Genomic DNA, 24,320 nt, shown 5'->3' on the forward strand with positions numbered 1-24,320 from the left:
TAATTAGTTGCACTAACTACCTTTCAAGTGCTTCCTAGTCACAGGTGGCTACTGTATTACAGGAGTTCTGGTGGCGTACTGGTTATGAGTCGCGCTGCTAATCTCAAGGTCAACAGTTCAAAACTACTAGCCGTTGTGTGGGAGAAAGATGAGATTTTCTTCTCCCATAAAGATTTATAGTCTTGGAAACCCTATGCAGGGTCGCTGTGAATTGGAATTGACTCCAGGGCACATAACCACCACTGTATTAGATAACACAGCTCTAATTTGCTATATGACCTTGGGTTAAACTCTCCCCACCTCTAAAAAGGGAAAGACGAAAATTTTTACTTCAAAGGGTATAGATTTCACCATTCCACTCAGTGATTCCCAGGAGGGAGTGATGTCCCAAACTCAGCCCAGATGACACAGCATAGCAGAGCCAGCTCCTGAGGTCAATAAAGTCTGTGCTGGCACCTCTCCCAGGTCAGAAAAGTGTGTAGGCTCCACCCCTTAAAGAGATTAGGATTGTCAGTCCCCTCCTCTTGGGTCAAGGGAGTATAGGGTGACTCAGCTACCAGGGTCAGAGTCCTGGGTTCAGCAAGCATTGCAAGAAAAATGCCACCCTCCTCTTCTCTCTGCCCTTTTAGAGGGCAGATAAACGTCAAAAGCCAGGCTCAGGTCATGACCAGCCGACAGAGACACATGCCAGGTGGACAAGCAAATGCTCATCTACACCTCAAAGAAAGAACAAAGAAACAACAACAACAACAACAAAAACACAGGCATACTGAGCAGATGCAGGATCAAAGTAATGATGGAGACAGACCCAAGTCCAGTGGGTCCAGTTCCTGCACTCCTCGAGCGCAGACACTGAGCTGGCGAGTGAGACACACAAACAGATAACCAGGGAGACGCAGGCAGGTCTTGTTCTGTGAATATAAACCTAGAGGCAGTGGGGAAACTGTCCAACACTGGCCCAAGTGATCAAACACACTGAGATACCCGATTCCTTGACCTGCCAGGTGTTGTCTCTGTCTCTTTCTCCCTGATCTCTCCATCTCTTTGTCTCACCTGTTCTGTGCCTCTCATCCTTCCTTTGGGTTCTTGCATCACTCCGGCTGTGGCTGCCAGAAGCAAGACTGGAGAGACAGACCATGAGCATCTGCAAGCTATACAAAGACGAACTGGTACTTGTACACACGCACATGCACAACCACAAACACGACAAGCACATACAGACACACACAGGGACATGCACCAATACCACCACACAAACACAAACACACCTTCCCGTATAAACCATGCAAGCATGCGCACCGATGCAGGCAGGCAGGTACACACAAAGTAAAAACACACAAGCACACCCCGACTCATCCTCAGGAAGCCACACCATTACCCAAATGCAATGCAAGCACACCTTTCCATTTAAAATCATTTAAGAACATATACATAAACACACCGAGACTCGTACACAGAAACACACACTTTAACATTTGCATAAATACCGATAGCCCCTTCACATTGAAAATCACACATTTGCACACACAGAGGGTCAAATAAGCTTGGACAAGGTGTGTGATGAAGGGCCGGGACCAGGTGTCTGGAGTGAATGGAGGTGGAGGCTGCAGCGGGCTGGCTGGGCCGGGGATAAGGGGTGTTGGGAGTGAGCTGGGCGCTGGGGTGAGCTTTTCTCCAGGATTGAGTGGTGCGGGTGGCTAGGGGAGAAAGGCTGACTTTCAACTGAACTCTCATCTCTCAACACTGGCAAATATTCATAAGATCTACCACACCCTTAATAAGCTAAATCTAATAGAAGATGTTGGCCAAGACAATCACCAAACAGGAAGTCTGTGGTCTTGCAGTTCTTCAGACTGCTTTAGTAAAGTGATGCCACCAAGGAAAAAGAGAAGACCTGCATTTGGAGATGATTTATCTGCAGAGAAAAGTAGGCATGATAGCATGGTTAGAAAATATGATTCAACTAGAATAAAGACTGAAGGCGAAGCCTTTTCAAGTAAGCGATGCTTAAGTGGTTCTATGTATATGCAGGTACTGATGATGTTGTAGGTCCTGAAGGCATGGAGAAATTTTGTGAAGACATTGGTGTTGAACCAGAAAATGTAGTTATGCTTGTCTTAGCCTGGAAATTGGACACACAAAACATGGGTTATTTTACTCTGCAGGAATGACTGAAAAGAATGACTTCTCTACAAGGTGATACAACAGAAAAACTAAGAAATACTTTGCATTACTTAAGAACATTATTAAATGACTCTACAAACTTTAAACTTATTTACAGATATGCATTTGACTTTGCACGGGAAAAGGACCAGCACAGCCTAGACATAAGCACTGCTAAGTGCATGTTGGGACTGTTATTAGGAAAAATCTGGCCCCTTTTTCCAGTTTTTCACCAATTCTTAGAGCAATCTAAAATATAAAGTCATTAACAAAGACCAATGGTGCAATGTGTTAGAGTTCAGCAGAACAATTCATCTTAACCTCAGCAACTACGACGAAAATGGAGCATGGCTGGTTTTGCCGGACGAGTTCGTGGAATGGTATAAAGACAAACAAATGTCATAGGACTTTATGCACGGCAGCGAGAGAGTCACTGTCACCACAGTTCTGTCAACCATTAGCCATAAATTGTTGCTCGTATCAAAGAGCATGATGCTTTCCTCGCACTGTCTCCCCCTCACGGGGACATTCTGGTATCTGCTATTGAATGGGCCAGCTCTGCTTGCTGTGTGGCACTGTTCTCTTGGAAGGCTGTTTTGCAGTTTGTATTTACACTACAGATTGGTGAATCTTCCAACATCCTCAACTGTGATGATGTGTATATTGCTGTTTAAATTTTGTATATGTGTATAAAAAAAAAAAAAAAAAGCTTCACACCTAGAGATTATTTCTGCAAAAATGTATTGTAAAAATAATTTTGTGGCATATTTCTAGTCCCTTTTTTCAAATGAACCTGTTATATTTTATTTGGTCTCAAATGTAGCATTTCAGAAAGCAAGACAAAACAGCTGTTACCATGCGTGAACAATGCCAGAACTGATCTTTACTGCTTAAGAGGCCAATGTGGGGAAGGAGGAGGGAGTTCCTAACTCTTCAGTAGCATATACCAAATGCCATTTGGTTTACTTAACCAAAGTAGCATTTTAAAATTGGGGAAGTTTCTCATTTGAACACAGAGACATGTACTATGCTATAAATTGTTTCCACTGTACACCATGCAAGGTATTGGGTTTTTGTTTTGTTTTGTAATGTTAAAACTATAGTAATTTGGATATAGGTAGGTACAAACGAAAAAATTAAAATTGCACTTTCTTAAAAAAAATAAGCTTGGACAAGTGCTTGCTGGCATAGATACAACAAAGGCAAAAGTAGCTGGACAAGTGACTAGTCATCCATACCTCAAAGGAAAAACAAACAGACACATGCACACTTTCGCATGGACCTTGGTATCCCTGTCACAGGGCTATTGCCAGCATTTAGGGAGGAGTAAGGGAGGAGGAAGAGAATAGGTCACGGGGCTTCCTTAGCAGGAAGTATAGATCTTCTACCACTTTTTTCGAATCCACTCCTGGACAATGATGCAAGGGAGGCGGGACTGATGGAGTTGCATAACTGGGCTGGGAGGCAGATGCAGATAAAAGTCCCAGTTCAAACTTGCTGTGGAGTAGAAGACACTCAGACTAAAGACCAGAGCCATGGAGCTGAGCATCCTTCTTCTTCTCGCTGTTCTCACAGGTCTCTTACTTCTCCTGGCCAGGGGCCACCCAAAGGCCCAGAGACACCTCCCTCCAGGTCCTCGTCCTCTGCCTTTCCTGGGGAATCTTCTGCAGATGGATAGAAATGGTCTACTCAAATCCTTCCTGAAGGTGAGGCCCAGATGGATAGGGTTAGAGGGTGGGCTGGCCCCCTGCTTCAGTCCTTGGGGATCATTCAAGGACTCCTAAGAAAGAGTGGGGTATCCTTGCAGACTCAGGGTGTGTGATGGTTATGTAAGTTGCATGGGACTGAAGCATGGTAGCTTGTGGTCAGATTGCCAGAAGTCCTTCATGCTCAATTAAAATTGCATAGAGATTATCCTTGCAGTGGGCAAATGGTTATGAAGAGGCATCTGGGTGTGAGCCACAGGTGTAGAATTTCAGCCTTCTCTTCTTCCTTCTGTAGAGTCTCTGGGTGCCTGTCCAGCACTGGCTTCTGTCAGTACCAGGGTAACAGGTGCCAAATAAGAGGGAGGGAGTTAGGAGTATGGTTAAGTCTAGGATTTACATTTATAGTGAGGATTGGGGTTAGTGTTAGAACTAGGGCTAAGACTAAGGCTTGGTCTAGTTTCATAACCTACCACTAGGTTTATTTTTTTATCTTTATTTTTTTCTTGAACTCAACTTGATTTCCTCTTCATTTGAAAGTTCTGTAACTACATTATTCCTCTCTCTCTCTCTCTCTCTCTCTCTTTTTTTTTTTTGGTTTTGTTGTTGTTTCAAACTAGCATCTCGGGTTTCCTATTTTCAGTCTTGTAGGTTTGTTTTCTTTGAATATTGTGAATCGCAGGTTGTTGTTTGTTGTTATTGGTCTAATACTAACGGCCTTTAGCATTTTTTATAAGCTTGGTCTGGTTTTCACAAATTCTTCTAATTTCTGTTTATCTGAGAATGTTTAAATTTTGCCATTGTATTTGAGGGATAGTTTTGCTGGGTCTATGATTTTTGGTTGGTAATTTTTTTATTTCAGAGTTTTTTTCATATGCCATCCCATTGTCTTCTTGCCTGCACGGTTTCTGTTGAGAAATCAGAGCTTAATCTTATTGATTCTATCTTGTAGGTAACTTTTCATTTTTCCTGAGCTGCTCTCAAGATTCTTTCCTTGTCTTTGGTTTTGAAATATAATATGTCTTTGTGATTTTCTTTTGGGATCTGTTCTGCTTGGAGTTTGTTCAGCTTCTTGAATGCCGATCATCTTGTCTTTCATGATGTTAGGGAACTTTTCTTCCAACAACTCCTGAATAATTTTCCCTATAATACATATATTTTGTCACTTTCTGTTTTGGAATTCCAATCATACGTAAATGATTCCTCTTGATGTTGTTGTTGTTGTTGTTAAGTGCCGTCAAGTTGATTCTGACCCATAGCAACCCTGTATAGGGTTTCTGAGGAGCAGCTGGTGAGCTTGAACCGCCAACCTTGCAGTTCAAATGGCTTTGCAGTCTAGCACTTTAACCCACAGCACCACACCAGGACTTCTCTTGATAGTCCCACATAAATCTTAGCCTTTCTTCAGATTTTAAATTCTGTTTTCTGATTGTTCCTCTGTTGTTGTTGTTGTTGTTAAGTGCCATCGAGTCGGGTCCGACCCATAGCGACCCTGTACAGGGTTTCCGAGGGTGTAAATCTTTACGGGAGTAGAAAGCCTCATCTTTCTCCCGCGGAGCGGCTGGTAGTTTCGAACCGCTGACCTTAAGGTTCGCAGCCCGATTCGTAACCACTACGCTACCAGAGCTCCTTGATTGTTCCTCTAGTAGATGAATATTAAGAGATTTGTATTAAAGCTCAATAATTTGGTCTTTTGTTGATTCAATTCAGCTTCTTTACCCTTTAAATGTAATATCTGTTTCTGAAGTCTTAGTATTAAAATTCTGACTTTCTAATTGCTGGTTTTGTATGGTTTCTAATTATCTTTAATGTTGTCTATTTGTTCTTGTAGTGTTTTCTTGAATTCTTCTAAAGTTTATTTTCTGTGCTCTTCTTGTTTCCTCTATCTTTATGTCAATCTATTGAAAGTACCTAAATATTATTCTTTTAAATTTCTTATCAAGTAATTCTGATACTTTTTCTGATTCTGTATTTTGGTCAGTTGTTTGAGGCACTTTGTCTTGTTTCTTTGTGTAAGCTAAAGTTGTCTGATTTCTCTGAGACATTGTGATGTAATATTTATAGTTAATGGATGATGGTATGGTGGTATGTTCTCAGGCACACATCACCTGTCTTTTGGTGGATGTAACAGAAACCAGAAGAGTGAACATAGTTCTGTTTGCTGTGTAACATCTTTTATGGCAGGTTCACGCACTTCCAGAAGCAGGCGTGGTCCTCCCAGCACCTGACCCCACGTAGAACCATGGCTGTGCGGGACAGGGTGCCACTGGTCACTAGGTTGGTGAGGGTGGGGACTTGAAATGCCCCTGACTATCAGAAGAGCAGAGAACAAAGGAGAACCACAACCCCCTTGTCACCAGCCTCCAGCCACATCCTGTGCCTGCAGGTGGCTGTATCTGACAGCCACTCCAGTGCTGCTCCACAAAAGCTAACAGCCCACCCATTTCTTTCTTGCTGCCCTTGTTCAGCTTCCTCATCCAGTTGTCCCTTAGTCCATCTCTCTGTCCTATCCTCTGAAGCTCAGGGTTCTGGGATTACCATGTTTATTTGTTTTACTTGGTTTCCCATGTCATTGTGCAGAAGGTCTGCTTAGCGTGTCTGGCTACTCTGCCAACTTGCCTTGGAAGTGACTTCCTTTGCTTTTTAGAGAGAAAATTCTACCACATATACAGATACCACATAGATGTCTCAAATGCACAATATTTAGATTAAGTTTTCAGTGTATTGCAATAATGTCTTGATGTTAATGTGATCTCTTGGGCTTAGTTTTCCAGAATTATGTGACTAGGAATCATCTGCATTTTGCCAGGAGTTCATCAGGCCTTATTCACAACAGCCCTCTGGGCTAGGTGAGGAGCTATCCCTTTGTTAAAGGTCAGGACACACAGGTGGTTACACAGCTAGTAAGTGTGGTGCTGGGATCCAGTGGGGAAACCTGTTTATCTCCAATGTCCTCTAGACAAAAGTTGCTGAACAATTTTGGGATCAATACACCCTTTGAAAGTTTGATTAAAGCTGTATGTCTTCACCAAATATGCACACACATTTGTGCATATACTTTTGGGTTTCACAGACCCTCCAGAAGCTTTTCCAAGGGCTCTCTAAGTCTCCACGACCCTCTATTATTATTGTATCTTTAAAGAGAGGGATAGAGAAAGAAATGGTAGAATGAATTAGGGAAGGCGGAGCTACCCTTTCTCCATTCCTTGATAATTTCCCAAACCCTTTAAGAATCAGTCAAGCATGGGTTCTTGTCTCAGATTCAACTCTCTGAGTCTCGGTTTCCTCTTCTGTAATAGGGGATGATAACATTAAGAATGTGTGCCTCCCAAGGTTGCTGTGAGGATTAAATAGTACATCACATATAAAGAGTATATTGTACAGAAATGTTCATTAAATGGAAGGTCCTTGGATTCACTTATTTATTCATTCAACACTAATTTACTGAGCACCTTGTACGTACCAGGAGATATTCTTGGCATTGATTACCTGGCATTGGACAGAGCATACATGGTCGTTATGATCATTCTACTGAGGAGAACAAGTAAGGAAATACTTGATAAGAACTATGATTAAAATTAAGCAGGGTGATCTTTTAGAAAGTAATGGGAATGACTCAGTCTTGCTGTGTTTCCGAGATCTTGAATGGAACAAATGAAATGCACTGGAGAGAGGCAGGTATCATTGCAAAGTCCTGAAGCAGGAACACGCTCAGTATTTGGGGAACAATGTAGGCTGGATCTGAATCAGAGAGGAAATGAACAGGAGAAATCAGAGATGTAATGGGCCTGGTGGTGGAGGGCTTTGTGGACCATGGTGACCTTGGATTTTACTTTAAATGCATGGGAGCATTGTAGGATGTGAAACAGATTAGGGATGTTAACTACATTATATTTTAATAGGATTTCTTTGGTTTCAGGAAGTAAAATGATTGTATGGGAAGCAGGAAGACCAGTGAGAAGGCTATGTAGATCAGTGTGAGAGATTTTTAAGTAAGCTTGACAATTTTTATGATTTCCAGGAAATTTTTATAAGTTTAACATGACCCAAAAAACTGTACAACTCGTGAATGCCCAGATGAATGAATATTCACAAACTGAACACATCCATGTGATTGACACGTAGGTGGAGCAAGTAGCAGAACGTGATCATTTCACTTGCAAGCCCTTCCACTCACTACCATCCATGCTATCCTGACATAGTCGATTAGCTTTGCCTGCTTTTAAACTTTGTATAAATAGGACGAGGAAGTATGGACTCTTTTGTGTCTCCTTGCTTTCACTCAACATTGTATCTGTGAGAGCCATCCTTGTCTTGTATACCGACAGTGTGTTTTCTTGGCTGTATAGTATTCCCTTGCATATCACGATGTATTGATTCCATATCTATGTTGAGGAGCATTTTAATAATAAGGCTTCTATGAATATCCTTGTTTAGTTTTTTTGGTGACCACACACATTTCTAGTGGGTATGCATCTAGGAATGGAATTTCTAGATCATTGACTATGCATACATCTGCTCATCTTCAGTCTCCCAGTTGGCTGTAACGGTGTGATTTTTCATAGTTCATGACTACTCGCTGCCACTTTCCCTTATGCCTACAAAGTGGGTATTTCGGGGTTGTTCTCAGCAGGAATTGTCAGCTGGCAGATAATAGGTCATAAGAAAGATCATTTTTTTATTTTGTGAGGCCAGGGAGACAGGTCAGTGCGACATCAGAAATATTGAACCATCTGTATTACTCCAGACATCAACCAATGGCTTGGCCAAGGGTTAACCATTTAGTTGCTGGATCCTGAGAAAGGGAGAGAGTAGCCCAGAGAGAAGCATCATGGGACAGTACAGTGACTAATTACCAACCTATGTGTAAGTATTTTAGTGGTTTCGGAGACCTGGTGGTGCTGATGTATAAGCACAAATCCACCAGCAGCTCTGTGGGAGAAGGAAAGAGACTTTCTTTTCCCATAGAGGTTTATAGCCTCAGAAACCCTAAACAGGGTCATGATGTGTCAGAATCAACTTGATGGCACTGGGGTTGGTTTGGTTTGGACTTGGGGTGACGCAATAGTTAACACTCTCGGTTGCTACCAGTTGCTAACCAGTAATCACACAGAGTTACCTTGGATGAAAAGCCTGTAAATCTACTTCTAGAATAACTAGTCACTGAAAACCCAGTAGAGTACAATTCTAATCTGACACACAGGAGGTCACTGTGAGTCAGAATTCACTGCACAACAACTTTAAAAAAAAATGTTTTAAAATCACTATACAGGTATATTCTGAGTAATCAGCAACCCTGGGTGTGGGGTATACTTGGCAGCTCCGAGAGAAATATGGGGATGTGTTCACGGTGTACCTGGGACCGAGGCCTGTGGTCATGCTGTGTGGGACAGAGGCCTTGCGGGAAGCGCTGGTGGACCACGCTGAGGACTTCGCTGGTCGAGGGCCAATCGCTGTGGTTGAGCAAGTCTTCCAGGGATATGGTGAGAGTCTCAAAGGCACTGGGGGCAGGGTGGGGCATGGGAATTGGGGAGGATACGTCTGGGAAGGGAAGACAAGGGATAGAGAAGGGCATACACAGTGTCTCCTTCCAACCTCCTCTCCATGCCTTCTCCACACTCCCAGGTGTTGTCTTTGCCAACGGGGAGCGCTGGAAGACCCTCCGGAGATTCTCTCTGGCCACCATGAGGGACTTTGGGATGGGAAAGCGGAGCGTGGAAGAGCGGATCCAGGAGGAGGCTCAATGTCTGGTGCAGGAGTTACGGAAATCCAAGGGTGAGCTGTGCAAAGAGAGATGGGTAGGAGAGAATACCAGTGACTCAGAGCGAGAGAGATGGGGTGCATAGCAATAGAAAGACAGAGAGGTATATGTGTGCGGATAAAGAGAGGTAGAGACAGAGAAAGATGGAGTCTGAGAGACATCAGAAGACAGAGCAAGCAATAGTGAATAGAGATGGACACAAATGGACAGAGAGAGAAACACAGCTGGAGAGAGAGATTTGCAGTGTACAGGATGTCAAAGAATTACTCAAAGACATCTTACAGTCAACAGTTTGAAACTACCAGTGGTTCTGTGGGAGAAAGATGAAGCTTTCTGCTACTGTAAAGATTTACAGCCTCAGACATCCTATGCGGGATCACTGTGAGTCAAAACTGACTCCACGGCACATACCCACCACCACCACCATATACTATTTACTTGTATTCAAGGGAAACAATGCATAGATTAATATAATAAGATAATGCAATACAATATATGTTGTTAGGTGCAATTAAGTCTATTTCAACTCATAGCAACCTCATATGACAAAGTAGAACTGCCCCATTGGGTGTTCTTGGCTGTGACCTTTATGGAAGTAGATTACCAGATCTTTCTCCCATGGAGCTATTGGGTGGGTTGAACTGTGTCTTTAGGCTAGCAGTGGGTGGCTTAATCATTTGCATTACCAGGGCTCCATATGATATGATATAAAATGATGTATGATATGACATGGTATGGTATATTATATTTATATAAAGAGAAAAAGAAACAACACAGACACATTGGACAACTAACCATGCTCTCCTGTCCCTGGTTGCATTGATGATGAACTGGTAGCGAGCAGAGGCCAGGCGGGGTATCCTGGCCCCCAGCAGTGGATGAGTTATCAAACAAAAAACACTTTCAATTGTTTCTGGATTCTCCAGAAGAGCTCAGGCGTTTAGCTGTGACATCCTTGTGAAAACCTCTATCTCATTTATTTCCATTTTTAGCCATTTTCCTTATTAAAATCTCTCCAGATAATGTGAGACATAAATGTAGAGACCATACAGAAGAGGAAGAGACAAAGGAAACAATGGAAAAACAGAAGCAGATGGAGATGGAAGGCTACAAATAGAGCCACACAGACAGAGAGCCAGGGAAGGACAAAGAGTCAGCGATGGAGGGAGGGAGCAAGGCAAGAGGAGAGACAAGCAGAGACCAAAACAAATGGTAGAAGAGACTTAGAGAGGCAGAGAGAGAAAAAGACAAAGTGAAAGCAAGCAGAGAAAATTAGAGGGACATGGTAGTTCCATGTTTAACTTTTTGAGGAACATAAAAAAATGTACAATTCTGAAGAGCTGCCAAACTGTTTTCCACAGAGTCTGTGCCATTTTACAGTTCCACCAGCAATAGATGAGGACTCGGATTTCCCCATAGCCTCACCAACACCTGTACTTTTCTGTTGTTTTGTTTTTGCTCTTATTATTATTTTAAAAATCATAGCCATCTAAGTGGGTGTGATGTGATAGGTCAACCATTGCATGATCCCACTTGTATGAAACATCTAGAATATACAAGTGTGTAGAGATCAAAGTTTATTAGTGGTCCCCAGGGGTGAGTAGAGGGAGGAGGAAAGGAATATCAATGCTTAGAGCACACTGAACTTCTGTTAAGGGTTGCAGAAATTTTTCGGATTAGATAAGGGTGATGGTTGAACAACATTATGATCTATAAAGTGAAGGATGTTGAAATGGCAAATGCTTTGTTACCATGATAAAAAAATATTAGATAGACAAAGCTACTGAGAGAAACAAGACAAGGAAGATGAGACTCAGAGAATGAGAAGCTACACCAGCTGGAAGTTATTGTGTTCCCAGCTCACCAACATCGCTTTACCCCCACCACCCCCTCCAACCAGGAACCAGATAGAACCTGGCCAACACAGACATCAGCAGACAAAGGAAGACCAGAGCCCTAGAAATATATTATTTACTTGTATTCAAGGGAAACAATGCATGGATTAATACAATAATGTAATATAATACATGTTGTTAGGTACAATTAAGTCTATTTCAACTCATAGCAACCTCATATGACAAAGTAGAACTGCCCCATTGGGTGTTCTTGGCTGTGACCTTTATGGAAGTAGATTACCAGATTTTTCTCCCATGGTGCTGTTGGGTGGATCGAACTGTCAATCTTTAGGCTAGAAGTGGGTGGTTTAATCATTTGTATTACCAGGGCTCCATATGATATGATATGAAATGATATGATATCTGACATGATAGAATCCTGGTGTGGTGCTGTGGGTTAATGCGCTGGACCTGTCACTTTGCAATCGCAAGATCCGCAGTTCAAGCTTACCAGTTGCTCCTCGAAAGTCCTATACAGGGTCACTACGGGTCAGAATTGACTTGATGGCATTTAACAACAAACAACAATGATATGATATGGCGTGGTATGCTATACTATATTTATATAAAAGAAAGCAAAAAGAAAAAGAAAAACAGAGGAGAACAAGATAGAGCGGCACAGAGAGAGAGATCAGATCTTTTTTATTTGCATAATCAACCCACTGAGCACCTATTTTGTGTTACCCTCTGGCCCTGGGACTTGTTCACAGAGTTGGGTAGAGGTTTGTAGAGCTAAGATCTCCGAGGAGATGGAAGCTAAGGACCAACAGCAAGGATTCTGTCACCATGTTGTGTCGGTCTGAATGCTGGCTCCAAAAATTAGTAGCTGAGAAACCGTGGCCAAATTAACTTAACATCTTTGTCTATTTATAGAATGGGGATAATAGCACTAAGTCTTTGTCACACAGTGGTGGTGAGATTTAAATGAAATAATAGGTGAAATGCTTATAATAGCGATTAGAGTTACTGAGTGCTAGATGCTATTGTTATTATTTCTGAGCTGGGGAGGACAGTTACACAGAGGTGGGGCAGCAGGCAATTCTCCCCTTACCTGCCCTTGAATTTCCTGTCCCCTGACCTGCCCCCTCCTCCTCCCAGGAGCTCTCCTGGACCCCACCTTCTTCTTTCACGCCATCACTGCCAACATCATCTGTTCCATCGTCTTTGGAGAACGTTTCGCCTACAAAGATCCTGCATTCCTGCGGCTGCTGGATATGTTTTTCCAGTCCTTTACGCTCATCAGCTCTTTCTCCAGCCAGGTCAGAAAGCGGATAAGGGAGGGTGGGGACAGGTTGAGTATCCAGGGAGAGGAGTAATTTATTACTGGGGCCCTAAACTCAGTGGGGCTGGGAGGAGGGGACTTATAGGGCCAGAGAGCCTATGAGGCAGGGAATGAGTGACTAAGAGAAAGAAGAGGAGGTGATGGAGGAGGTAGCAATAGAGAGAGGTTTTGTCAGTGAGGAAAAACCCAATTGCCTGGGTGCCCCCATTTTTCAGATCACCAGGAGTATTTTTTTTTTTTTTTTGAGTCCTGATGTGGGTTAATGCTGGACTGCAAAGTCTCTTTGAACCTCAAGGTTGCCGGTTCAAGCTCACCAGTTGCTCCTCGAAAACCTATAGAGAGGGTCCCTATGGGTCGTAACTGACAAGACAGCATTTAACAACAACAACAGAAACAGAAAGACAGTGAGAGAGACAGAGACTGAGAAAGAGATGGAAAACAAAGAAAGATGTAGAAAGAGAGAGAGAGAGACCTCAAATACAAAGAGATGGAGCCAAGAGAAAAGAGGCTGGAGGAGAAAGACATCTGTCTGTATATGTCCAGATACCACTTTACAGCTAGAGATGGAATCCTGGTGCTGCATGATAAGCACTGGATTGCTAACCACAAGGTCGACGGGTCAAACCCACTGGCCGCTCTAGGAAAGCCTATACAGGGTCTATGAGTTGGAATCTATGCCAAGGCACACAACGCATGTAGAGAGAGAGATTTCCCAGGGGAGCTATTAGAACCCAGGAAGGCAGCCTCTCTCCCTCTCAGATCCCCCTCAACCCCAGGCGGGGCTCAGCCCCTTGTTTCTCTTAGGTGTTCGAGCTCTTCTCCAACTTCTTGAAGTACTTTCCGGGCACACACCGGCAAGTCTACAAAAACCTGCAGGAAGTTAATGCCTTCATTGGCCGCAATGTGGAGAAGCACCGTGAAACCCTGGACCCCAGTGCTCCCAGGGACTTGATCGATACCTACCTGCTCCGCATGGACAAAGTAGGGTCCAATTGAGGGGAGAGCAGGAGGGGAAAGTGGGAGGTGAGACAAAGAAAGGGCAAAGGTAAAGAGTGGGCAAGGGGGCGGGGAGGGGGAGGCAGGAAGCGATGCTATGGGAGGAAGAATAGCAAAGGGGACGAGAGGAGATAATATGAAAGGGAGAGGAGATGGAAGTGAAGAGGGAAGGGTTGGGAGACAAGACAACTCGCCCGAAAGATGGAAAGATAGAAATAGAGCGAGACAGAGAAACGGGACAGAGGTTGGATACATAAGGCAAAGCAAGTGGGTGAGGCCCACAAACAGTTGGAGAGAGCCAGGATAGACATGTGTACTCCGAGGCTCAGCCTGCCCTGACGGTGAGTCCTGCCTTCCCCACCCAGGAGAAGTCCAACCCCAACACCGAGTTTCACCACCGAAACCTCATCCTCACCTCGCTCTCCCTCTTCTTTGCTGGCACGGAGACCACTAGCACCACTCTCCGCTACGGATTCCTGCTCATGCTGAAATACCCCCACATCACAGGTGGGCAGAGCAGGGACAGACTGTCTGAGAGGAATATTCTGACCCCACTTTGGGATTCAGGAGTCCTGCGTGGACAGGAGGTAGCTCTGGCTTCTGACTTCCTTAGCGACTCTTCAGACTTTGGAACAGTTCCCAACTAAACCTGTTCTGTTCATGGATAGACAATACGACAATTTGTTTTCCAAAGGGTTCATCCTTAGTTTTTCATAGTTTGACTCATCCATCCACCTACAAATTACGTCTTATTCCTTAATCCTTCCATCAATCATCCTTTCAAGTAATCCTTAATCCATCATTTCATTTAGTTACTTGATAAATCATTGGTTTATTCATTCAATCATAATTTATGAATCTGTCATTCAATCCACCCATCCATTTATTTCTGCATCTGCCCTTTCTTTCACTAATTTATTCATCTATTAACTGAGCTATCCATCTCTTCATTTGTTTTATTCACTCATTGGGTTCATTGGTTTATAGGTCTATGAATCATTATTAATTAATATTCATGAATTGATCTATTGATTGCTACATGAATATATATTCCATTCATTGATTTGCTCATTCATCAATCTTTCCTATCATGAATTAATCCATCTGTTGATTGATTGATGTATTGTTTCATTTATTTATTTAACTGTTCATGAATTGATCTCTTGATTTTTCCACTGTTATATTCTTGAGGATTTAGCACATATAGAAGTATGATACACATACAATATACATTAGGTATTTCCCCCCCCCCCACTAATTTTCATAGAAAACTCTTCTACAGATAATCTTAAATCCAAAAGACCATTTATACATAAGGAAAAGTCAAAAAGATTTCACTTTAAGTTGAAAAAGATGTGTGTGTGCATGTGTGTATGTGTGTGTGTATTTGTTCATGTAGGGAAAAAATTCATAACATTTTAAAGGCTAAGCATTCTTGCTGCTCCCTTCCTCCACCCAACTCCAGCTGAGGGATGGCAGGGAAGCAGGGGTGTGTGTGTGTGTGTCAATAATCTAACCCTTTACTGTAGATTTTCTCTGTTTTTTTTTTTTTTTTTTTTTGGAGTCCTGGTGTGGTGCTGTGGGCTAACACACTGGACTGCAAGGTCAGTTTGAACCACTAGGTCGGTGATTCAAGCTCACCAGTGGCTCCTCGGAAACCCTAGAGAGGGTTGGAATGGGTTGGAACTGACTTGACAGCACTTCACAACAACAACATTGACCCATGTTGTTGTTGTTGTGATGTGCCGTGGAGTCGGTTCCGACTCACAGCGACCCTGTACAGGGTTTCCGAGGCTGTAAATCTTTATGGGAGCAGAAAGCCTCATCTTTCTCCCACAGAGCAGCTGGTAGTTTCAAACTGCTGACCTTGTGGTTCACAGCCCAATTCGTAACCACTACGCTACCAGAGCTCCTTACATTGACCCACAGAAAGCAGTAATCCCACTGAAATGCTTCTTTGAAATGTTTGCATCAGTGACGTAAGTCAGGAACTCATTGGTCCCTTCTTTGCTACAGAGAAAGTCCACAAGGAGATTGACCAGGTGATTGGCTCACATCGCCCTCCAACTCTCGATGACCGAGCCAAAATGCCATACACAGATGCAGTCATTCATGAGATTCAGAGATTTGGGGACCTCCTCCCTATCGGTGTGCCTCGCATGGTCACCAGAGACACTCACTTCCGAGGGTACATCATTCCCAAGGTAAGATCAGCTAGGGCCCTGCATTTGTCCCATGTGGGCATCCTGAGTTCTCTGATTCACTAAACTTGACCTCTTTTATAACAAGGGTTCCCTTATTGCTCTTTTTTTGGGTGGAGACTGGGAAGTGGTGAAATATTTTTTTGTGTTTCTTGTACCCCTCCTTTAGGGTACTGAAGTTTTCCCTATCCTGAGCTCTGCCCTCCATGACCCAAATTACTTTGAAAAACCTGATGACTTCAACCCTGACCACTTTCTGGATGCCAAAGGGGCCCTGAAGAAGAGCGAAGCTTTTATTCCCTTTTCCTTAGGTAAGCAGAACCCATGCCCTTTTTCCCAGACAGAGAGTGCAGGTTCCATCCCCTCTTCTAGAGGAACAATGGTTGTTATTGTTGTTGTTAAGTGCTGTTGAGTCAGTTCCGACTCATAGTGACCCTGTATAGGGTTTCCAAGGAATTGTTGGTGAGTTTGAATCACCTACTGTACAGTTCAAACTGACATTCAGTCCAGTGCATTAACCCACAGCACCACACCAGGACCCTGTTTATTGAGCATTTATTAGATGCAAGTTGCTTCCCCTACAGCATCCCATTCCATTGTTACTACAACTTCACAAGGGGTTCAAGACATGAGAGTATGTCTCAAAGACACATCTCAGTAAGCAGGACTTCTGGCAAATATTTTAACCTCTCCCTGGGTGGTGAAAATGGTTAAGTGCTTGGCTGTTGGCCAAAAGGTTGGAGGTTCGAGTTCACCCAAAGGCACTTCAGAAAAAAGACATGGAGATCTAGTGAAAAATCTTCCATTGAAAACTCCGTGGGGGCACAGTTTTACTCAGACAAACATGAATTGTAATTGATTTGATGGCAAAAAAAATTTCTTAACCTCAGTATATTAATTTGCTTCAAAAAATACCTGTTGAGCATTATTTTGATCTCACTGCTCTGTTGGTGATTGAATGTAAGGTATAAAACAAGTCGTATACCCAGTCCTCACCGTAGGACATTCACAGTTGATCTGAGGGCTTTGGAGAGCAGAGCAGGGAATGTTGCTTAATCTTGGGCACCTATAAGGAAAAACTTACCTAAGGAACTGGCTTCTAAATGAAGACCTCATAGGTGAATATTAGTCAACCACTGAAAGAATGTTCAGGTGACAAGAACAAGGATCTGAAGGTGGATCCATCATGGTATGTTTAAGAAACTGTCAGCAATCCAGTGAACCTAGGGTAGAGATTACAGAAGGGGATAAGGACAAAAAATTTAGCTGGGCAGGAGATCGAAGGTTGAGGAGGAATTAGGATTTCTCTGTGGGCACTGGGGAGCCCGGGAGGGCTTGACACGATTTGACTTATCTCTGATCCCTTACTCCTTCTTTGGTTCTATCCAAGGAAAATCCCAGTGCCCAGGAAGGAAGACCTGAGAAACAAGTTTCAGTCTTGAGCTTCATCAGAGACTTCAGTGATACAGACCCTGACTTTGTCTAGTGCCGATGGCCTCCTCTCTTGTTTCATCTTAAATGAGAATTGAGGAACATATGGGGCAACTGGGTCAAGCTCTTTGTCTGATAGTCCTAAATTTAGAGAGAGGCAGAGGTGTGGGGAAATACAGTCAGATTGTAGATAAAGTGATAAGGAGAGTGAGCAATGGAGAGGGACAATTGGAGACACACTGAGAGAGACAGAAACAGAGTGAAAGAGTGGAAGAAAGAGATGGAGATATAAAGAGACAGAGTGAATGTGAGACAATAGACTCAGAGGGAGATGAAGAATGAGAGAGAAATAGAGGAAATGTGAGCAAGGGAAGAGGAGAAAGAGGTGGAAACAGAGTAAGAGAGAGAAAACAAGATGGAGTAGAGAGAGACACAGAGAGTGAACAAGAGACAAAAGACCTTTAGAAGAAGATGAAAAGAGAAAGAGAGAGCGTGAATCAGACAGAAACAGGGAGCTCAACAAGACACAAGAAGAAAGCAGAATTAGAGGAGAGATCCACAGTGCTTGGCAAATACAAATGAAGATAGAGAAACAGACTGAGAATAAGATGGCAATGCTGTTGTTAAGTGTTGTCAAATTGGTTCTGACTCATTTGTTGTTGTTATGCGCTGTGGAGTCGATTCCAACTCATAGCGACCCTGTACAGGGTTTCCGAGGCTGTAAATCTTTACGGGAGCAGAACGCCTCATCTTTCTCCCATGGAACAGCTGGTAGTTTCGAACTGCTGACCCTGAGGTTTGCAGGCCAATTTGTAACTACTACGCTACCAGAGCTCCTTCTGACTCATAGTGACCCTGCATAGGGTTTCTGTAGAGTGGCTCGTGGGTTTGAACCACTGACCTTGCAGTTCAAACTGACCTTGTGGTACAGCACTTATCCTACAGTGCCACACCAGAACTTCTCAGATTGCAACAGGCAGAATGAAAAATAACTGGAGAAAAATGGTGTTAAAATGGAGTCAAGAGGGACAACCCCAGTGATGGGGTGGGTAGCGTATGTTGGGAGGAAGGAAACAGGCATTTTCCTGTCTGCTGAGAAAAGGTGGGTCATAGAACCAGTTAGAGACTCACCCTGAGCACTTCTAGCCACCCACCGCCTCCTAAGGGTCTGCCAAAAAGATGTTCCTTCCTGAGATACCTCACAAGCATAATTTTCCAAGAATTTGAAAGGCCTTGGAAATTCCTGGGAACCCATCTTTGAAATGATCACTCAAATGTGGTCAGTTTTCAAATTAAGAATAGACTTGTGGTAAAGGGAGATAGGCACCTTGTGTCTCAGTCTTTATTTCCTGGCTCCCTTGGTTTATAACCTACTGGGAAGACATGAATCTTTCCTCATGTACATTACCCCCATTAACCCCACATTTTATAGACAATTGGTTTTTTCCCTTTCACAATTCTTGAAACCCATGGGCCTCAGAGTGAGACAAGAAGACAGAAATAGGTACACATACAATGCCAGAGACACATACAACATAGCATACATGTTGGCCCCACCCAACACACCCAGGAGCACACACAAAGTAATAACTACACCTCTTGTAGTTGTTGTTAAGTGCCATTGAATGTGTTCCAACTCATCGCAACTTTGTGTAGGGTTGTCAAGGGGCAGATGGATTTGAGCAGGCAACCTTGTGGTTAGCAGTCCAGTGCTTATTCTACAGTGTCACACCAGAGCTCCAGCTTACACCTCTAGGGTCCTTAATATGGGTCAGGTGATATTCTAAGAAATTTCACAAATATTAAGTCCCTTAACTTCACAACAGCCTTTGAGGTAGGTAACATTACCCCCATATTAAAGATGAAGAGCATAAAAGATGTTAAGTCAGAAGTATACACACATTGATATGTGTGGAGACACCAAACACACACATACACACAGTCAGAACTGGATCCTTATACTCTCTGGGGCCACTGACCTCTGACCTCTTTGGGAATCTAACAGAAGTTATAAACATGGTATATCCACTCAAAATTTGTCTCCAGTTTCAAAGAGCTCAGGAAGCCTCAAAAGTCTATCGTGAAGGGTAGATTAAAAATCACCTCCATGCAAATCTCTAGCAGTGGATACAGGTATTTGGGCTTGGGAATATAACAGGACAAAGGATTCCCATAAAATGTGCACTCACCCCATGCCCACATTGGTGACCTCTCTCTCTTGGTCCACAGGGAAGCGCATTTGTCTTGGTGAAGGCATTGCCAGGACCGAATTGTTCCTCTTCTTCACCACAGTTCTCCAGAACTTCTCTGTGGCCACTTCTGTGGCCCCTGAGGATATCGACCTCACACCCCAGGAGAGTGGTGTGGGAAAACTGCCCCCCAAGTATGAGATCCGCTTTGTGCCCCGCTGAGGGTCCAAGGAAAGGGGTCTAAAGAGTCCAGGATCATCCAGAGTCCTTACCTCTACAGAATGGCCCCCGACTCCCTCCAAATCTTCCTGTCTCTGAGAGACCTTCCCTTCCTTGGTTATCACTTCCATTGGAAAGCCCTTTCTGTAGTTTCACCTCCTTCCATCATATGCCAAATTTTCTAAAGACTGAAGGAGGTCTTTTCCTTCCCCCCTGGAATAGAGTTCCAGAAGTTGGAAGCAACCTTGAAGATAATCGTTGGCGTAGATAAACTGAGAGCTCCAAGGGGAAACTTGGCTTAGGATATCTCAGTAATTGTGTCTCCCAGGCCACTGCTCATGTGCACAGAACAACCACAGCCTCCATTCATCCCTCCTTGTGCTCCATGAACTGTGCTGTAGGCATCTGCATCCATGAGTCAACTCCAATCCTTCTCCCAGGAGTCCCATGTGGTGCGTGCAATGGTCATGCCCATTTTACAGATGCGTAAACAGAGCCAAGGGAACAGCACTAGTTGTCCAAGGGCAAATATTACTAGTGAGCAGAGGAACAAGATTCTCATGCTGCAGGTCTGACCCTAGAACCCAAACTCTTCAGTACTGTTTCAACTGGAAATAGTCCTTCCCCATCTTCACTCTTAGCTGCTTCTGCCTACTTGTTCCCTTTATGAAAGGGCCTCCTCAGCCCAGGCCCCCAGAGTTGTATAATTCTAGTGCCTTGTCCTTTCTGATGCTCTCTTCAAACCCCCTCAGAATCGAATAAACATCAAAGCTGACATGCCCAAACCAGGTGACAGTCTGTGCCATTTTGTGTGTGATTCATCTGTTATCAGGTGCCAGGGACCTGAGACAACCTCTCCCTCACCTCAATGCTGTTAACTTGTTTATCCCTGTACATTCAATACCTGGAGCAGTGCATAAGTTCTAAAAATATCTGCCGAGGAATGACTGACTGACTGACTGACTGAATGCTTAGGCTAAATCGGTCCCTCATAAAGCCAAAATGGAGTTAGAACCACCCACCTCCCCAATCAAACATTGTATTCTTCTCCGTATGTTTTGTCTGATGCCCAAAATATTTTACATTTTTCTGATTGTCAAAGCCCATTTCCCAATGAGCACAGGATATCCCCAATTCTGCCATGCCATCTATGTTTGATCTCTCATGATGCCATGCCATGCTCTGACAAAACTGACCGAGAGCCACTTGTGCTCAGCCTCCACACATTCCAACAGCTGGTACCATCACCCCTTTTTGAGGGAAGTGTTCTTTAGTCAAGGATAATGTCCACTGAGGTGCCTCCAGTCAGTCAATGGAAAGCCGGCTTTGAGCCCCAATTTGGAGACACCAAATTTCCTGACTTCTTTAGCACCTGCCACCTTTGGATTTTGCAGCCTTTGGAGAGCTTCGAAGAGAGCTGCCAAGGTAGGTATCTTGAATGGCCTTTCCACCAAACTACAGAAACAAAACAACAAGCAGAGATATTATCGTTGGATGCTGGAAAGTTGGCTCTGACTCATAGTGACTTTAAGCACAATTGAATGGAACACGGCCCAGTCTGGCGCCTTCTTCACAGCTGTTGCTCCGTTTGAACTCATTGTTGCAGACACTGTTAATCCATCTTGTCAGGGGGCTTCCTCAGTTTTAATGACCCTCTACTTTACCAAGCATGATGTCTTTCTCCAGGGTCTGGTCTCTCCTGATAACATGTCCAAAGTATGGGACATGAAGTCTCATCATGCTCTCTTCAAAGGGGTATTCTGACTGTACTTCTTCCAAGATAGATTTGTTTGTTCTTCTGGAAGTTTATGGTACTTTCAATATTCTTCACCAACACCATAACTCAAACGCATCTGTTCTTCTCTGGTCTTTCTGATTCATTGTCCAGCATTCACATGCATATGAGACGATTGAAAATACCATGGCCTGAGTCAGGTGCACCTTAGTCTTCAAAGTGACATCTTTTCTCTTTGACACTTTAAGCAACACTCTAAATTTGTCCAGCTTTTACATGTATAGGAGGCATATGAAGATACCACGGTTTGGATCAAGCACACCTTAGTCCTCAAAGTGACATTTTTGCTCTTTAACACTTGAAAGAGGTCTTTTGCCCAGATTTGATTTCTTGACTGCTGCTTCCATGAGCATTGATTGTGAATCTAAGTAAAAAGAAATCCTTGACAACTTCAATCTTTTCTCTGCTTATTATGATGTTGTTTATAGGTCCATTTGTGAGGATTTTTGTTTTCTTTACAATGAAGTTATAATCTATACTGAGGACTGTATTCCTTGATCTTCTTCAGTAAGCGTTTCAAGTCCTCTTTGATTTCAGAAAAAGAGGTTGTGTCTTCTATACATCACAGGTTGTTAATGAGCCTTTCTCCAGTCTTGAGGCTGTATTGTTTTTCATACAGACCAGCTTCTTGGATTATTTGCTCAACAGGGACTCTTGGTGTGGCACTGTAGGATCAGCGTTGGACTTTGAAGTACAAGGGCGGCATTCAAACCTACCAGCTGCTCCTCAGAAACCCTATACAGGGTTACTGTGAGTCAGAACGACCTCGACGGCACTTAACAACAATGACAACAACATACAAATCAAATAAGTATGGTGAAAGGACACAAACTTGGCACACACCTTTCCTGCTTTTAAACCATTCAGTATCCAGTATCTCCTTGAACAACTGCCTCTTTGTCTATGTACATGTTTCTCATGAGCACAGTTAAGTGCTCTGGCATTCCCGTTATTTGCAATGTTATCCATAGTTTGTCATGATGCACATAGTCGAATGCCTTTGCACAGTCAATAATACACAAGTAAACGTCTCTCTGGTATTGTTTGCTTTCAGTCAAGATCCATCTGAGGTCAGCAATGATATCCCTCATTTCACGTCCTCTTCTGAATTCAGCTCACATTTCTGGCAGGTTACTGTCAATGTACTGCTACAACTGTTTTTGAATTATCTTCAGAAAAATTTTGCTTATGTGAGCTATTAATACTGTTAATTTCTGCATGCTGTTGGATCACCTTTCTTTGTAATGGGCACAGATATGGATATCTTCCAATCGGTTGGCTAAGTAGCTGTCATCCAATTTCTTGGTCTTTTGTGTCTCTGGTTAGGATTATTCCTAAGTACATCACCTTCTGGGGTAGGGTAATGTAAGTGGGTGAAAGAATACAACCCTGTTGCACACCTTTCTTAATTTTAAACCATTCAGTGCTCCCATGCTCTGTTCGAACAATGGCCTCTTGCTCCAGGTACAGATTCCTCATGAGCACAATTAAGTGTTCCCGAATACTCATACTTCGCAATGTTGTCCATAGCTTGTCATGATCCACACAATTGAAAGCCTTTGCATACTCAATAAAGCACAGGTAAACACCTTTCTGGTATCCTCTGCTTTCAGCCAAGATCCAGCGGACATCAGCAATGTTCCACATCCTTTTCTGAATCCAGCTTGAACCTCTGGAAGTTCTCTGTCAATGTATGCTTGCAGATGTTTTTGTATTACCTTTAATACAACTTTACTTGCATGGGATATTAAAGAGATTGTCTGATGGTTTTTGCATTCCATTGGGTCACCTCTCTTTGGAATGGGTACAATTATGGCTCTATTCCATCAGTCTGCCTTATAGTTGTCTTTCAAATTTCTTGGCATAGATGAGTGAGAGCCTCCAGTGCTGCCTCACTTTCTTGAAAGATTTTAATTTATATTCCATCAATTCCTGGTGCCTTGTTCTTTGCCAATTCCTTCAATGCACCTTAGTCTTCCTCCTCCAGTATCATTGGCTCTTGATCATATGCTACCTCTTGAAACGGTTGAACATCAATCATTTCCTTTTGGTACAGTGACTCTGTGTATTCCTTCCATCTTCTTTTGATGCTTTCTGCATCATGCAATAATTTGCTCAGAGAATCCTTCAATAATGAAAGTTGAGGTTTGAATTTTTTCTTCAGTTCCCCCTGCTTGAGAAATGCTGAGTGTGTTCTTCCCTTTTGGTTTTCTGACTCCAGATCTTTGCACATTTTGTTGTAATATTTGATTTTGTCTTCTGGAGCTGACCTTTGAAATTTTCTGTTCAGCTCTTGTACTTCCTCATTTCTTCCATTTGCTTTAACATCTCTACTCTGGAGAGCAAGTTTCAGTGTCTCTTCTGACTTCCATTTTGATCTTTTCCTTCTTTCTTGTCTTCTGAATGACTTTTTGATTTCTTCATGTATGATGTTCTTGATGTCATCCCACAACTCTTCTGGTCTTCGGTCTTTAGTATTTAATGTATCAAATCTGTTCTTCAGATGATCTCTAAATTCAGGTGGGATATACGCAAATAAACCAAGAAGCTGGATTATATGAAGAAAAATGTGGCATCAGGATTGGAGGAAGATTCATTAATAACCTGAAATATGTAGATGATACTACCTTGTTTGCTGAAAGCGAAGAGGACCTAAAATATTTACTGATGAAGATCAAAGAGCAC

The 24,320-nt window shown here is 43.0% G+C and overlaps 1 protein-coding gene and 1 pseudogene across 1 annotated transcript; both read left to right on the forward strand.

The window, feature by feature from the left end:
* Nucleotides 1-1,560: 1,560 nt before the first annotated feature.
* On the forward strand, nucleotides 1,561-2,568 carry LOC102815021 (annotated as a pseudogene).
* Nucleotides 2,569-3,698: 1,130 nt separating this feature from the next.
* Nucleotides 3,699-19,843, forward strand: LOC102833839 (cytochrome P450 2B11-like). The gene is made up of 9 exons (XM_006871403.1): nucleotides 3,699-3,869; nucleotides 9,187-9,349; nucleotides 9,492-9,641; nucleotides 12,621-12,781; nucleotides 13,609-13,785; nucleotides 14,166-14,307; nucleotides 15,817-16,004; nucleotides 16,171-16,312; nucleotides 19,662-19,843. The coding sequence occupies exons 1-9, from the start codon at nucleotides 3,699-3,701 to the stop codon at nucleotides 19,841-19,843; spliced, it is 1,476 nt and encodes a 491-aa protein (XP_006871465.1).
* Nucleotides 19,844-24,320: the final 4,477 nt, after the last annotated feature.

Source organism: Chrysochloris asiatica, unplaced genomic scaffold, assembly GCF_000296735.1.
Source record: "Chrysochloris asiatica unplaced genomic scaffold, ChrAsi1.0 scaffold00168, whole genome shotgun sequence".
NCBI classification, from domain to species: domain Eukaryota; kingdom Metazoa; phylum Chordata; class Mammalia; order Afrosoricida; family Chrysochloridae; genus Chrysochloris; species Chrysochloris asiatica.

Excerpts from the sequence above, each read along its gene's own strand:
- LOC102833839 (XM_006871403.1), top strand. The coding sequence starts at position 3,699 with ATGGAGCTGAGCATCCTTCTTCTTCTCGCTGTTCTCACAGGTCTCTTA. Across the intron at positions 16,005-16,170 it reads GAGGGTACATCATTCCCAAG|GGTACTGAAGTTTTCCCTAT; the intron begins GTAAGATCAGCT and ends CCCCTCCTTTAG. Across the intron at positions 16,313-19,661 it reads TTTTATTCCCTTTTCCTTAG|GGAAGCGCATTTGTCTTGGT; the intron begins GTAAGCAGAACC and ends CTTGGTCCACAG.